The 16,833-nt window shown below is 46.0% G+C and overlaps 1 protein-coding gene and 1 long non-coding RNA gene across 2 annotated transcripts in view; both read right to left on the bottom strand.

Moving 5' to 3' along the window:
- LOC119310043 (O-acyltransferase WSD1-like) overlaps positions 1-6,354 on the bottom strand; it is a 44,685-nt gene extending 38,331 nt beyond the window's left edge. Inside the window, exons 1-2 of the mRNA XM_037585904.1 lie at positions 6,327-6,354; positions 5,994-6,226 (exon numbers count right to left, since the gene is read on the bottom strand). Of these exons, the coding sequence (XP_037441801.1) occupies positions 5,994-6,226; positions 6,327-6,354 (261 nt within the window). The remainder of the gene's footprint in view (positions 1-5,993; positions 6,227-6,326) is intronic.
- A 3,192-nt stretch (positions 6,355-9,546) lies between these two features.
- LOC119311511 lies at positions 9,547-10,351 on the bottom strand. Its single transcript, XR_005151093.1, has 2 exons — positions 10,042-10,351; positions 9,547-9,954 (listed from the first exon to the last, which is right to left on the bottom strand). It is a non-coding gene; the product is annotated as an uncharacterized LOC119311511 (long non-coding RNA).
- Between the last annotated feature and the right edge of the window lie 6,482 nt (positions 10,352-16,833).

A 16,833-nucleotide genomic window follows, 5' to 3' on the forward strand; every position in this document is an offset into this window, starting at 1 on the left:
TGGCCAATACACAATCATTTCCTTGCTCACCTTGACGCTTATGGACTACAAGGTTTTGCTAGGCTCACATCATGCGACGACCAAGTACGTTCGGACCCATCCCTTTTGACATCCCTCGTTGACCGGTGGAGACCTGAAACCCACACCTTTCACTTTTGTTTTGGGGAGCTTGCACCTACACTGAAAGATGTTTCTATGATCACTGCTCTACCAACTAGAGGTGAGCCGGTAGTCTCTCCACGAGTGTCTCCATCTTGGGCATTAGATATAGCAGCCCGTCTTGGGATGGAAATGCCATAATCACAACGTTCTGGTAACCCTCGGGGCATCCCACTCGTTTGGCTTCGTGATAACTTTCTTAATTTATCTAGCTTCGCCAATGAGGAGACGAGAAAAAGACATCTGTTTGCGTATTTGTTGTGGCTCCTCGGGAATCTATTTCCAAATTCACATGGGGACGTTGTTGTCCCTGGTCTCATCTACATTGCAGAGAATATGGTAGATGAACCTTTACCCGAGCAGCCAAAATACAGCTTCGGTTCTGCCATGCTATCTCATACATACAGAGGCTTGTGTGATGCCACGCAAAAAACCTCTTTCGCACAAAAAGCTCCATTACTTTGTGTCGCCTATGAGTTTCTACAGTTGTGGTCCTGGGAATACCTCCCTGTAGGACGACCTCGTATAGTACAACCCATATACCCATACGACTTTGGCGAGGGTGCTAGCGCAACTATGGCCACCAGGTGGACAAAGGCACGGAAACATTGGTCTCCAGATATTGCGAAAAATTGTTACCCTATGTACCACCAGCAGTTTGAGATACTTGATGAGGCAGAAGTCACATGGAACCCGTGGACTCAGGACCAACTAAAAATGGTCTTTGATGCTCGACACTTCACACCAGGCATGTTGACCGATAGTGCATTCTGGCTGACTCGCTGCAACTTATTGTTCCTGTGGTGTGTTGAACCTTACAACCCAGAGCGTGTAATGAGACAGTTCGGTCTCTATCAAGAAATTCCACCACCTTTTCCCAGACGTATCAACGAGGAAACACATAAGTAAGATGTGACATCGCTAAATAGTTAGTGTCATTTTTAATTTACTAAACTCACACTTTGTTACATAATTTGCAGGCTAACAAATATGGGCAGGGGTTGGAGTTTATATGATTGGAGGGAAGAGAACAGTGAATGGGTACACAAGTGGGAAAATGAAGCGCTAGCAGATATAGTGCGTCAACTTAGGTATATTTTATGTACATTATTTTTTTACGATGATCATACGATGCGTGAAGATGCTTTGCTTTCATCACAACGGTTTATGTAATTATTTAATTTCGCAGACCGTACGATGGAAGTACAGATCAAGCGTACAAGCAGTGGTACTGCATGAACACACGTGCTAGCCTGGCCAGTCAGCCAGCTACTATACCAACACATCTCACATAAGAGGAGCAGGCGCGGAGACATGTTAAGCTGCATGCAGCTTACTATCGTGACCACCTGGTAATCACTTGTAACTTTTTTAGGTCCATCATTTCATAATCATTTGAACTAAATAACATCCAAATATTGTTCAGCTTGAAAATGTCAACGAAGTAGGGCAGATGGCTACGGATAGCATGCTGGCCCAGGGCCCATATCGCAAGACATTCCAGAAACTTTTGCAACAATTCGTGGCAAAGAAGTTCAGATGCGGTAGAGGCGATGACGTTGCCACTGGAGCATACATGCCGGTAGCGAGGTCAGCCAGACCGAGTGCGGCACCGTCGTCCAGACCGAGCGAGGCGCGTACGAGCCATGAGCAATGGGGGGAGGGTCCGAGTACTAGAACGACATTGCCACGACATGACTCATCTCTGCCGCTGCATCTCTCTTCTTCGATGCAGCTTCGTCAGGGGCAGACATCTCAGGACCATGGCACGGGCTTGGATTCGATGCCCGAGCAGTTTCTTTCTCCTAACCCATATGCGTACACAGGATATGATGCATACACCCAAGGTAAGGGATCTCAGCCGTATCTCTCCACGCGAGGGATCCCCATGCCCGAGGAGACTCGTGTACCAGATTTAAACCAGCACCACGTACAATGGCCAGACAGTATAGGAGAGGGATATGCTCAGGTAGTCATGTTTACATTTCAATGCATTTACAATGATATCATATATTATCCTCTAACAGTTTGTTTAAAATGTTTCTATGTGCAGGACACACCTGATGTTAATTGGGGCGATGAGAACACCCAACGCGGCGTCAACACAGGCCTCCGGGGAGCATCACATGATCATGGCGTCAACACAGGCCTCCGGGGAGCATCACATGATCTTGGCGACACGGTTACATCATTAGTTACAGAGTTCTTCGGAGGGGACGTTATTGGCCCATCTTTTATCCCCCCGGAGTCACAACCATACGCCTACAATTACGCTTCAGATTCGCAACAAGGATTCGCGACTCCACCACCTACGCAGGACTCGCAGACACATGAAGCCGAATTGGAGTACGGCCGCGGTCTTCGTGTGCCCCGGCCACCTAATCGCTTGTCGCCTTCCGGTCGTAAGGAAAGGCCAGGTGGTCGTCGTAAAGTAGGGTGATTCATCTTTGCACGTGCGTGACCCATTGTATCTACATATGTGTGTATCAGACTTTTCAATTTGAACATCTATTTATGCTGAAATAAAAATGCACCAGTCAGGAACAATTTTCCCGCCTATATCTCCCGCCATACTATCCCGCTCCACTCTTTTGCTTATGTTAGGCCGAAATGAATTTTTTTTTAAATTTTGGCTGATGAATACTGTGCAACCATTGCCCGTCTTAGACATTGAAAAATATATATTTTCAAGCAACGCTTTTCCCTCAATATTTTCCAGCAAACGCTTTCCCTCCATATGTTCCGCCACCCGTTTCCCGCCAACCCCTTCCCGCCATATCTTCCTACCACCCGTTTCCCGCCATATGTTCCCGCCAACCCTTTCCCTCCATACCGCAGTCGTTCTTTCCCGCCATTTTCTCCTCTTTACCTATAAAACCCCCTTCAGACGGAGGTGGATAAGCATTCGAGTGTAGTGTAGTCGAGATGTCCCATTATCCTTTCGATCGTAGTTTTCACCCTGGGATGAGTAGCACTCTTCTGAGGCTAGCTACCGATTTCAGGATGGACAATAGGATAGTTCCATGGGACGATCTCACCGGTAGTGACACCATAATGAATGAGTTGGCTCACCAATTACGTAGGTCTGGGTGGCCTGAAAGGACCTATGAGGAGGTACATAAAGAACTTCTTAGGTTGTATGCAAGGTGGAAGAAGGTTGTGGAGCCGAAGAGTGAAACTTTTAGAAGGACTGCAGAAAACCATCCATTTTTATGGACTGAGGAGAGCGAGGACGAAGATGATATCTTCATGCCGCTGCTTCCGGGTTCTGCATCGTCAAAGGGCAAGAGTTCTGCATCGTCCAAGGGCAAGAGTACTGCATCCTCGAAGGGCAAGAGTTCTTCATCGTCCAAGGGTAAGAGTTCTGCATCCTCGAAGGGCAAGAGTTCTGCATCGACGGAGGATGACGATGATGCCTTCATGTAGTTTTTAAGCTGTATTCCAGTTGTACCGTTTAATTCAGATGTACTTGCATTATTAGTTTGTACTCTCTTATTGTAAGGCATTATGTTCTATCTTAATTTCATTTTATAGTTGTTGCACGATGCTCGATAATTAGTGGAGGGAAAGAAAATGCCACTACTTTATTCTAAAACTATATATTTTTTCCATCACGACAAGGTACAACTGAAAATAAGATACAACACGACAAGGTACAATTGAAAATAAGATACATCGTAGAATTTAAATAAAGCTACATTTAACTACTGAAATGAAGCTACATTAAACTGCAGAAATAAAGATACAAATGATTGCGAAATTTAAAATACTACCACAGGAATCTACTGAGTCCAACGTGGATATTTTCCTTTTCCATCGCCAGCTTCTTCTGCTGCCTTGGCCTGACGAGCCTTTTCTTTCTTTCTCTGCCTCTCCGCCTCACGAGCCTCCTTTCGATGTCGTTCCTGCTCCTCCATGCGACGAGCCTCTTCCCTGTTTTTCTTTCCCATTTCCTCAAAAAAACGGTGTTGCTCCGCATAGTATTCTTTTAACTCTCTCTCTTGCTCTGCTTTCTCCTCAGCTTCCGCCTTCTCGCGTCGCTCTTCCGCAAATAAACTATTCCACGCACGATGACTTCTTTCACGAATCTCAGTCACTGCCCAAGCCGGCTTCTCCGTGTCAATCCAATGATAGTACATGCACAGAGGCGGAGGAGACTATAACAAGAAACAAGAATGTTACTAAAGAATCAATGAAAATACCAACAATATCTATTCGTGATGGTTAAAGCATACCGGAGGCTTGTCATACTCTGAAATAGCTACGGCAGGATCTTCCTCATAATTGGCGCACATGAAAAACTTCATGCCCAACCAATCTGAAAAATCCGTCACCTCCTTCACCTTGCAAAGATCGCCACACCAACACCGCAGGACTGCCACCCCCGGAGGCAAACTTGCATTCTTTATTTTCCTCGGCCTAATGCTTTGATCTGAGCAAGGGAAACTCATATCGACTGAAAAAATGTGTTACACACTTTGCGCACTGCCGATTTCGAGGATGGGTGGACGAGAGCCTCGGTGTCTCCTTTTATAAGCTCAGACGATAAATGATGGCGAGAAAATTAAGCGGGGATATTTACGATCCCTGTAGTGTCGGCACAACAGCTTCCCGTAGCCTCGGATTCCCAGTGCCATCGCATCCGCTGAGGCAAAAGAAGCAAAGGCAGGATTGATTCCCAGGCGAAAGAACCAAAAGCGTCCATATTCCCGTGCGTCGGAGTCACAGCCATCAAGCTCGCGCCTCGAAATCAGCGCCGCGCCTCGAAATCAGCGCCGTCTGCGCACTGTCGCGCGTGCAGCAGCACAGGATGTGCCGCCTCAGCTAGTGGTGGCGTGGCCCACCTGCTGGGCCCGCGCGCAGCAGGCCTTGTCGGCCGAGTAGCGACAGCGGCAGCGGCGGCCGCCTCACCCGATGGCGGCAGGGCCTGCCTGGCGCGGCCCGTTCCGTCGCGGCACGCTGGCCTGTGTTGCCCTGTGCACGCACCGTTATTCACCGGGCTGCCGCCTCCTGTTGTGGCGGCCGGGCCCGCCGCCTCACGGCGTGGCGGCAGGTGACACGTGTCGCCTGCCGCGCCTGCCGCCACTAGTGAGGGGGTCTCTTTTGTCAATTTCGTCCGCAAGGGGTCTCTTTTGTCAATTCCAGTGGGCGGAGGGTCTCTTTCGACAAAAAATCTGCGGCGGTGAGACTCGCCGTTGTCCGCACGTGTGAACAGCGTGCGTGTGTCACTCAAGAACAGTACGGTGGCAGCAAGCAACATGATGTCCACTAGCGTGTGCCACACCAGCACAAAATAGGACCATACCCACGCCAGATAATCGCCAAACGAAGACAGCGCAGGTCGTGGCTGCCGTTGGTAGATGGCGCCAGTGCGCTTGGGCGGCGGGGGCATGGCCGGAAGCCTCGCTGGGTCAGCTGTGCTGTATGATGACGCCATGAAGAGTGTCATGATTGACATGGCGTCGCCGATGGAGTGGTGTAGCCGGAGCACGGCCGTGGAGGTCGCCTCAGAGGTTGGGAAGTGGAGGAAGTGGAACTCCCAAAGCGGACGACACCTGTCCATTGGAAGCGTGGACAGTGACGCCACATAGTCCTCCACGGTCTTTTCCGGGTCAGAAACCACTGTAACAGGATCAAGCACAGGAACGACGATGTGGTCGTCCATGTTCACCTTTGTTTGCACCCATCCTGGTTTGCCATCCTTGGATCCATCCATTACCTTTTACATGCAATATTATCGGCAGATGATTATGATATATATAGAAGCAGATGGTAAATTATTTCAGATACATGTACAAGAATGGAACAGATTATACGCAAGTTCTTGTAATTACTTGAACGCTGCGGAAGCGCGGGAATCGGGTGACCAGTTCTGTTTCGATGCCGGCGCGGAAGACGGGTAGGTTTACCGGCGTGCCGAGCCCCATCACAACGATGATGCAGACACCCATCTCCTCCAAGATTCTTCCGGTAGGGCTCATGGGCTCCGGCTCCTCCGCCGTGGAACTATCAGCACATTCCATCTCTGCCGACACACGGACAGAGCGTGGCCGTCTTGGCGGAGTGGCTGCTAACTCCACGTGTGGCGGCTACTCGATTGATAATTTCCATGGACCTCCGTAGGTGTGATATAAGTAGGAAAGGAAAGGAAGGCTAGGTCGCTATACCTGGAATCTGCAATGCTGCAACTTGCATTGCTATGTGTTGGCTATGAATTGTCTAGATTTGTTATAATTTTTCTTTGGAAAATGATGGCTCAGTTACCTACAAATGTACATGTCACTTCTTTACGTTCAATTACAATATAAACATACTCACTGAGAACCCATGAGTAGTATAGACAATACACAGCCAAATCCACAGTTTCATGGCTGTTTTACCAAATGGCCTCTAGCTTTTCCACATCAACTTTTCAAGACACAGCCTTAATGATCGACGAGCGTCTAGAAAAAAAGTTGGAATTGTATGTTGAAGCTGTGGATATAATTAAAAAAAAAAGAAGGAAACTCTAACTTTTTTCATGGTAATACGTGTCTCAGTTATATTATAAAGATCATAGTACAGTCCACATACATACCGACCTGAGAAATCTGAAAAGACACTAGAACGCTAGTCTTTGCACACAGAAACACCAGTCAAGACGTAAAACTACAAACAAGACCAAAGAATCTTCTGAGCTTGTCACCAACGTTCATTACTTGCCTTCGGCACCACCAAAACAGCCACCAAAGAAAGAAGATGACAAATCACCTCCACACCCGAGGTCAACGCGGCTCCATCGCTGATATGCCGCTTTGTGGAACTCCAAGGTGGCTCACCAATAAAGGTGAAGCCATTGCCGTTGAACAACTCAGACCGGGCAACACCTCGGACACGCCATCGAACTCCAGATCTCGCACCCCAAACGAGTAAAACATCAGAGGAGAAACCCATACATGCCTGCCATGAACCAGAAAACCATCACACGATCCACCATCTTCTAGATGTCGCGGATGCAAAACACAATCTGCATCCGCTCCTGGACTAACTCGCAAGCTCCGCGCCGTCGTTGGAGCAAACACTGTTGCAGCGGCCGAGCCCGAGGACACAGGTCCACCAAGAGGATGTCGCTGCCACCACACACCATCCTTATTTGAATAGATTGGTTTCCAAATCCAACCCCAACGTGGATCGTCTCGTGGGAGAAGGGTCTGCAGATCTTTTTAGTCGGCACCGCCATCATCACCGCCAAAGGCAAGACGATGAATAGCCCAAAACACTAAGCTACTGATGCGTAAACGATCCACACGCATGGATCCGGCGACCCCCCTCCCCCTACCACCGACGACTGAGATTGTTGGCGGAGGGAAGCCGCCGGAGGACGGCGGCTGAAGGAAGCGCCCTGGCGACCGTAGGTGAGATCGCCGACATCCATGTGCACATATATTCTCTTTTACAAAATCAATAAGGAAAAGGTTACTTATATATATGGGTTTGTACTTATATGTTATTTATTTTTATTCATTTCTAGAATCATACAGGAGGGTTGTATGTGTATAGATAGAAAGTAAAGGGGTCCCCGGAGAAAAACAGTAAAGGGAAAAAACCCATACAAAAATCTAAGTACAAACGGCATCCATCCTCCAAAACAACTCGAACAAAAAACAGTGACCTGAAGTTATTTTTTTTTTAAACAACGACCTGAAACTAACTGCTACTACAACCCAAGTAGACGATCGCAGCTGCATAGCCGATAAGCACGCAAACACTTGGCCTCCGGCCTTCCACACATGTTAGCATCACTCCCAAAATGTTGAATAGTCGAAGCCAGAAAAAGAACAATTCCGTGGCTTTCAGCTGCTGCTAGAGTGTTCGTGACGTCTAACCAAATATTGTCCTCGATAATTGCGACGGGAAGCGACAATCTACTTTATCCCTGAGCTAGAGGGCAGCCTTAGGCTGGGCATAGTAGGATAACATAACCGGTATCATGTACTAACATGTGTATGTCATAGACAATTAAAAAAAGTTATAGTGACATAGATAAATACCGTATCATAATAAATATGATATGTATCATAATAAATGTCATGCTAGTATGTGTTCGCATGGCAATAAATGAAACCATCTATAATACTCCCTCCGTCCGGAAATACTTGTCGCACAAATAGATAAAATTGGATGTATCTAGACCTAAAATACGTCTACATACATCCATTTCCCCGACAAGTATTTCCGGACGGAGGGAGTACTAATCTATGATACTATGCATTATGAATATAATATCACACACTATTAATATCATATGCATTATACTAATATATGGTAGTTCGGAGGTGGATTAGGAGCACTCGGTGACGCACACCTACGAAATCGCTGCCGCACGCATGCAACCTTGGGATTTGTGCCGATTTGCTGTAAAATATTACAGGCTGTTAATACGTCGGACACGTTGTAGGAAGCAACAGTCTATACCTGTTGTTGGTCATTTATTGATTCCTGTCCTGGCCGGCCTGGTACAGTAAAGTTTTTCCTACGTAATTAATTTACTCTACCATCGGCTACCTCTGGAGTCTTCTCCTTGCACCCAAGCACTCCATAGCCAGATTTGAAAAACAATTATCCTCTCGGCTGCCGGTAGTGATTTCCGAACTAACAAATTCACCAAAGAAGAAGGGGATTTAAGTTTGGTAGAATCGCTTGCTGAGAACTGAAGATGATGGCTGGTACATCTGTGAATACAGAGTGTCTCACAACCATGAGATGTTACACACATGCGCACAGAAACTTCACTTCCCTTCCCACCGGCACATTGACAAATACGCCAGAGAGCTGGTATCTCAACTGCGTCGGAATAATGTCAACCTTAGCAAAGTTTACAGCATAATCAACACATTTTTTGGGCGTATAGAGAATGTTCCTTTCACCAAGAGATGCCTGAGGACCTTGTGCGTGAAACTAAGCAGAGACCAGGGAAATGAAGATGCTAAGAAGACAATGGATTATTTTGCTGAGCTCAAGCAATCTGACCCTGAATTCACTTATACAGTCTGACCCTGATATAACCAGATCTTGCAATGCGTGCTGAAGCCTATGGCATGGCTGCCCCGATTTGGTGTCTGGTTGGAACGGAATCGATTTGTGCCGACATGTGTAGGGGGGTGGTGTTTATAATTGGAGGAAGCAAGCGTGTGGGGACACCTGGTCGGCGAGATTGATGGTTGTACAGATGCATTTACGTATGTTCAAGCAGGCTTTTGGGCAGGGAATTGTTGACTTGGGGGGGAGATGTTATTTATTGACAAGCGGCTACAACGTGACGTGGACCAGCGGTTGGACGTAAATAATGAACATTAATGTCGGCGTTAATCTGGAAAATGAGGAGTGATAGTGAAGTGAGGTAATCAATTAGGTGGATAATGAAAAATAAATATATCATACATCCGATTATGAATATATCAAGGGGGTACAAGTTGTGATACACGATTACAACATCTAATCAGAGGGTGCATAAATATAAAAACATAATTTGCCGGTGGATGACAACTGGTTATAGACAATACAGATAAACATATTTATTCATTGGTAAGCGGCTTGAACTTGAAGGACAGGCACGAGTCAGGAGAGGTCATGGCGGCTTCAAGCGACCTTGCAGCATACGAAGAACAGAGCGAGCAAATTGACTAGGAGGAGAGCGATGATGATGCGGTGGAATTTCGTGTCTTCGCGGGCCGAGACGGTGAACAGCCTTGGCTACTTGGCACGTATGACGTTGATGTAGTTCTCCTCCCATTTCCAAAAGTTGCACTTGCGAGTCTTGCAAAAACGAAAGAAAAAAAGAAGATGGGATATCGCACTAGGACTGGATAGAACAAAAAAATTGAAAAAAGTATTAGGACATACCCACTTGTGCTTGCACTTGTAAAAGCGCTTGCCTGGATTGTTTGTCGTGCGAGAGACCCACCACTGAACCATCCCATTGTTGCAGGAAGGGCAAATCATGAGTGGAAGTGGTGGCTGCTCCTCAAGAGAAACAAGGGGGGAGCTAGAGAAACAAGGGGGAGCTGGAGCTTGACATGGGAGCGCTTGAGCTAGACATGGCAATGCGAACCATGTACAAGGGAGGAAGCTGTTCTTGATGGTGTACATGAATTGTTCTTGATGGTATGATATGCAGTAGTGAGGAAGCTGCAAGCTGCAAGTATTTTATATCTGACGAGAGGAGGAAGATGACCGTTATTAGTGAGGATTGAGCCGTTGCGAGAAATTGAGGAGCATGTGCCTTAAATTCATATGGGTAGTTTGGAGTTGGCGGATGAGAGGGGGAGAAGGACAGGAGGATGTGACTTTGTCTGGACGCGGGGAGAAAGCGCGTTGAACTGTTCAGGTGATATACCACACTGTAGAAATGAATACTAGACGTTAAATGGTGTGAATACGACGGAGCTAATATAGCGAGTCCGAATCCCAATGCTAGTGGATGGGATGGATTACAGTGAGGGGAGTCGCCGAGAGCTCCTAGGCATTTTCGATGATAGTTCCCACTATGGCCAGCCTTAGTGCATCTGCGTCTGTTAATAGTAAGCCAATTATAAATCTATAAGTTGCTTTTCTTCTCTCTTCTCTTCTCTTCTCTTTTACCTCAAGTAGACAAAAATCTAATGTGGTATTTTTTATAACCCGTCTACGTCAGTCACACTATTATATTTGCTCTAAAAGGCTGCTGCCTCGATCGCACTAAGGAAGCACTTCCTCGTTGACAGCGGCATTTTAGATTGAAGCCTGGAATTTGTCAAAAAGCACAACTATGATTTCAAAGTTTAAAAATGAATAAAAAATCTGTGAAATCATATACATATTTTCTAGGTATATGTAAAGTTTAATAAGATAAGTTGTAGGGTACTTACCAATACAAAGTTTTGGTCCCAAGATAACAAAATACAACTGCCGGCAAGTGCAGCACCGGGCCGTTCAGAACATCACTAGTAGAAAAAGGATCAAACGTGAAGCACATTAGTGCCGGTTTGTATTTGAGCCGGCACAAATGTATACATTAGTGCTGGTTTCAACGGCTAGCCGGGCCGCTCTCATTAGTACCGGTTCGTGGCTAACCTTTAGCACCGGTTCATGCCACGAACCGGTACTAATGAGAGTGGTGGCAGGATGTTGTCAGTCTGGGCTCCCTCCAGCACCTTTAGTACCGGTTCTTGGCACGAACCGGTACTAAAGGTCGTCCTACATAAACCCTTCGTCCACCCGAGCTCGCTCTGTTCTTCCCCTTTCCCCTCTCCTCTCTGTTCTTCCCCTCTTCCTCTCGAGCTCATCACACATTTTGCCCAAAATTTGTCAAGATTTGAAGGCCCCCATCCATTCAAATGATCACAAAGGTTAGCAACTTTGTCCTTTCATCTCTCATTGCTAGATTAGCTCTTGCAATGCTTTATATAGTTATTAATTTGTGAGTTTAGTAATTTGAGAGGAAATATATATATATATATATATATATATATATATATATATATATATATATATATATGCTAGTATTTGATTTATATGCAATTTGAGGTTAAAATAACACTTAGTTTGCATATGTAGGTGTGGTTTACTTAGTGCCTTCTAAATCTCCGTCGTAACCACCGTCGATCGCCCGCACCGTCCCGTCGCCGGCACCACCTTGTGGTGAGCCTCTTGTTCATGAAATTTTATATAAAAAATTGATGTTTGTGTGATTTGGATATATAGTTACTCGTATAATAATTATCTTACCCGTACGTTGTTTGTTATACATAGTGCCATGGTTTTGATATCCGTCCCCTTCGGCCCTCGTCCTTGTTATGATTCGGATGTGGTATATTCTCTTTTCAAACTATTTGTTGCATTTCGTGTTTTTGACAAATTATGCCCATCAAGTTGACATAGATATTTTTATCTAGGAGGTATGTGAACCGGAAATTCCAACCGACCCTATTGTCGAGAGGTTAAATTTAGTTGAAAGAGAAAACGAGTACTTGAAAGAAAAATTGAAAAGAATTGAGGGGGAGAAGATGGAATTGGAGTTGCATGTTGCCGATGTCGTCGATGATCACAAGATCAAGAAAGAGAAAATGCGCTTGAAGATTAGAAAGATTAGAAAATATGCCATCGATAGTGAGGCTTGGTATCATTATGTTGTTGGATCAATTGTTACCTTAGTTGCGATCTTGATCGCATTTGTTGTTGCATTTAAATGCTTTAGCTAGAGAGTTATTTGTTTGTTGCATTTAAGTGTTGTATGAACTTGTATTAATTTGGTCTATTCGGTGTTGTGTAATGAAGATGAGCCGGCAATGGATGTACGATGACCGATGCTCTCCCCAGTTCGTTAAGGGCGTGCATACTTTTCTGCTTGCGGCTGAGGCAAACAAGCGGGCGGATGGTTTTATGCCTTGTCCATGCGCTGGCTGTAAGAAAGGTCGCAATTACTCTACGTCAAGAACCATTCACGTCCACCTGTTTGAGTCCAGTTTCATGCCCCACTATAATGTTTGGACCAAGCACGGAGAAAGAGGGGTTATGATGGAAGACAATGAAGAAGAAGAGGACGACGACAGCTATCCTGGCCATGGGTTCCCTGAATACGATGATACAACAATGGGGGAAGAAGCTGAGCCGGCAATGCAGGAAGAAGCTAAAGAAGAGGCATCAGATGAGCCCGTTGATGATCTAGGTCGGGCCATTGCCGATGCAAAGAGAAACTGCGCAAGTGATTTGGAGAAGAAGAAGTTGCAGCGCATGTTAGAGGATCACAAAAAATTGTTGTACCTGAATTGCGTAGGTGACAAGAAAAAGCTGGGCACCACACTGGAATTGCTGCAATGGAAGGCAGAGAATGGTGTATCTGACAAGGGATTTGGAAAGTTGCTGGTAATGATAAAGGATATGCTTCCAAAGGACAACGAATTGCGCGAGAGTACGTACGAAGCAAAGAAGGCTGTCTTCCCTCTAGGGTTAGAGGTGCAGAAGATACATGCATGCCCTAATGATTGCATCCTCTACCGCGGTGAGTATGAGGATTTGAACGCTTGCCCGGTATGTGGTGCATTGCGCTATAAGATCAGCCGCGATGAGCATGGTGATGTCGAGGGCGAGCGCCCCAGGAAGAAGATTCCTGCCAAGGTGATGTGGTATTCTCCTATAATACCACGGTTGAAACGTTTATTCCAAAACAAAGAGCATGCCAAGGCGATGCGATGGCACAGAGAAGACCGTAAGAAAGACCAAAAGTTGAGAGTACCCGCCGACGGGTCGCAGTGGAGAAAAATCGAAAGAAAGTACGGGAAGGAGTTTGCAGATGACGCAAGGAGCGTATGGTTTGGTCTAAGCGCAGATGGCAATAATCCTTTTGGGGAGCAGAGCAGCAACCATAGCACCTGGCCTGTGACTCTATGTTTGTATAACCTTCCTCCTTGGTTGTGCATGAAGCGGAAGTTCATTATGATGCCAGTGCTCATCCAAGGCCCTAAACAACCCGGCAAAGACATTGATGTGTACCTAAGGCCATTAGTTGAAGAACTCTTACAACTGTGGAATGGAACAGGTGTGCGTGCATGGGATGAGCACAAACAGGAAGAATTTGACCTTAAGGCATTGCTGTTCGTGACCATCAATGATTGGCCTGCTCTCAGTAACCTTTCAGGACAGACAAACAAGGGATACCACGGATGCACGCACTGTTTGGATGATACCGACAGTATATATTTGAATAGTTGTAAGAAGAATGTGTACCTGGGACATCGTCGATTTCTTCCGAGCAGGCATCCCGTAAGAAAGAAAGGCAAGCATTTCAAAGGTGAGGCGGATCACCGGACGAAGCCTCGCCACCGTACTGGTGCTGATGTACATGATATGGTCACGGATTTGAAGGTGATATTTGGAAAGGGTCCTGGCGGAAAATCTGTTCCAAAGGACGCTGACGGACGCGCACCCATGTGGAAGAAGAAATCTATATTTTGGGACCTGCCATATTGGAAAGACCTAGAGGTCCGCTCCGCAATCGATGTGATGCACGTGACGAAGAATCTTTGCGTGACCCTGCTTGGCTTCTTGGGCGTGTATGGGAAGACAAAAGATACACCTGAGGCACGGGAGGACCAGCAACGTATGCACGGAGAAGACGGCATACATCAGGGTCATGCAAGCTACGCTCTTACCAAAGAAGAGAAGAAAATCTTCTTTGAATGCCTGCTCAGTATTATGGTACCGTCTGGCTTCTCGTTGAATATAAAGGGAATAATAAACATGGCAGAGAAAAAGTTCCAGAACCTAAAGTCTCATGACTGCCACGTGATTATGACGCAACTGCTTCCGGTTGCATTGAGGGGGCTTCTACCGGAAAACGTTCGATTAGCCATTGTGAAGCTATGTGCATTTCTCAATGCAATCTCTCAGAAGGTAATCGATGCAAAAATCATACCAAGGTTACAGAATGATTTGGTGCAATGTCTTGTCAGTTTCGAGTTGGTGTTCCCACCATCCTTCTTCAACATCATGGCACACGTCCTAGTTCACATGTGCCAAGAGATTAACATTTTGGGTCGTGTATTTCTACACAATATGTTCCCCTTGGAGAGGTTCATGGGAGTCTTAAAGAAATATGTTCATAACCGTGCTAGGCCAGAAGGAAGCATCTCCAAGGGCCATCAAAATGAGGAGGTCATTGAGTTTTGTATTGACTTTATTCCTGACCTTAAGCCGATTGGTATTCCTGAATCGCGGCATAAGGGCAGACTGGATGGAAAAGGCACGCTAGGAGGGGAACAAATAATATGTATGGACGGACATTCTCTCACTGAAGCACACTACACAGTTCTACATAATTCCGCCTTGGTGGCTCCGTATATGGATGAACACAAGAATTTGCTACGCTCCAAACATCCGGAGCGGTCTGATGACTGGATTACACGTGAACAAACCAGGAGTTTCGCCAGCTGGTTGCAGACACGTACCATGCATGACACATCTATTGAAGATGACCTGTACTTGCTGTCCCAGTTACCATCTTCGAATATAATGACTTTCAAAGAGTACGAGATAAATGGTAATACATTTTACACGATCGCCCAAGATAAGAAGAGCACCAACCAAAACAGTGGTGTCCGCTTTGATGCAGAAACCAAGACGGGAAAGGAAACATATTATGGTTATATACAGGACATATGGGAACTTGACTATCGACGTGGTTTAAAGGTCCCTTTGTTTCGGTGCAAATGGGTCAATATGACACAAGGCGGGGTAACGGAAGACCCGCAGTACGGAATGACAACAGTGGATCTCAACAATCTTGCGTATGCAGACGAACCATTCGTCCTAGCCAATGATGTGGCACAGGTTTTCTATGTGAAGGACATGTCTACCAAGCCAAGTAAAAGAAAAGATAAGGAAGCGAATGCATCGTACGATGAGACAAAGCGGCACATAGTTCTTTCTGGGAAGAGAAACATCGTGGGAGTGGATGACAAGACAGACAAGTCAGAAGATTATGAAAAGTTTGATGAAATTGCTCCATTCACAGTGAATATTGACCCGAGCATCCCGTTAAATGATGAAGATTTTCCATGGTTACGGCGCAAAGGGACACACGCGAAGAAAAAGTTTCACACCCAAAGATCTGGGATGTGATCGGCTTCACTAGCTATCATCACTTTCTTCTGTGTTTCGCACCAAGAGGGGAATCTCTGTAATAGTTAGGGTAGTTATGTGTTTTGGCATTTGAAACGCGAAGAAATTTTATGTGCAAACAAATTCTTTCATGCCTTTACTGATTTTAAAAGTTAAGTTATTCACAAACTAGTGATTCACACTAATTTCAAATAATTCAAAATTTAAACTATTCAAATTTGAAAACTACGGGCACTAACAGAAAGTTTGTAATTTTTCGTACCTAAAACAAAAATGTTCACAAAGAAACTCTAAATACACAAAAAAAACAACAAAAAAAATAAATAAAGCAAAAAAATAAAATAAAAAGCCCTAACAGAAAGTTTGTAATTTTTTGTACCTAAAACAAAAATGTTCACAAAGAAACTCTAAATACACAAAAAAACAACACAAAAATAAATAAAGCAAAAAATAAAATAAAAAAAGCCCGCCTACTAGGCCAGAGCGGCCTGCATACGACAAGAAACCCAACCTGTCGTTGGGCCAGGATACAGGCCCGCAAAGGCCAAGTGGGCCCACAGGGCTGCAAAGAACACGTAGGCCCAGTAAGCCTGCTTTGTAGAGGAGCTCGAGAGAGCGACCGCACGGGGGTTTATAAACCAGTGCGGTCGCCCCTCGGCTAGCGAGGTGGGACTAAACTTGCCGCACCGCACCTGCGCCAGCGCACCCCCTTTAGTACCGGGTCGTGGCACAAACCGGTACTAAAGGGGGGGCCTTTAGTACCGGTTTGTGCCACCACCCAGTACTAAAGGGGGTCGCTTCCCGCCGCTTGGCCTGGCCAAAGCAGGCCTTTAGTACCGGTTGGTGGCTCCAACCGGTACTAAAGGCGCCTTCTCTATATACAATGGCTACGAAAATTTCAGTTTCCCTCTCTGTTCGTTCCTCTGTTTCCGTCTCCGTCGCCGTCGCCGCCGCCCTCGATCGTCTCCGTCGCCGCTCGTCTCCGTCGCCGCTCCCGTCCCCGTCACCGCCCTCGTCTCCATCGCCGCCCCGGGCCCG

Source organism: Triticum dicoccoides, chromosome 5B, assembly GCF_002162155.2.
Source record: "Triticum dicoccoides isolate Atlit2015 ecotype Zavitan chromosome 5B, WEW_v2.0, whole genome shotgun sequence".
Lineage (NCBI taxonomy): Eukaryota > Viridiplantae > Streptophyta > Magnoliopsida > Poales > Poaceae > Triticum > Triticum dicoccoides.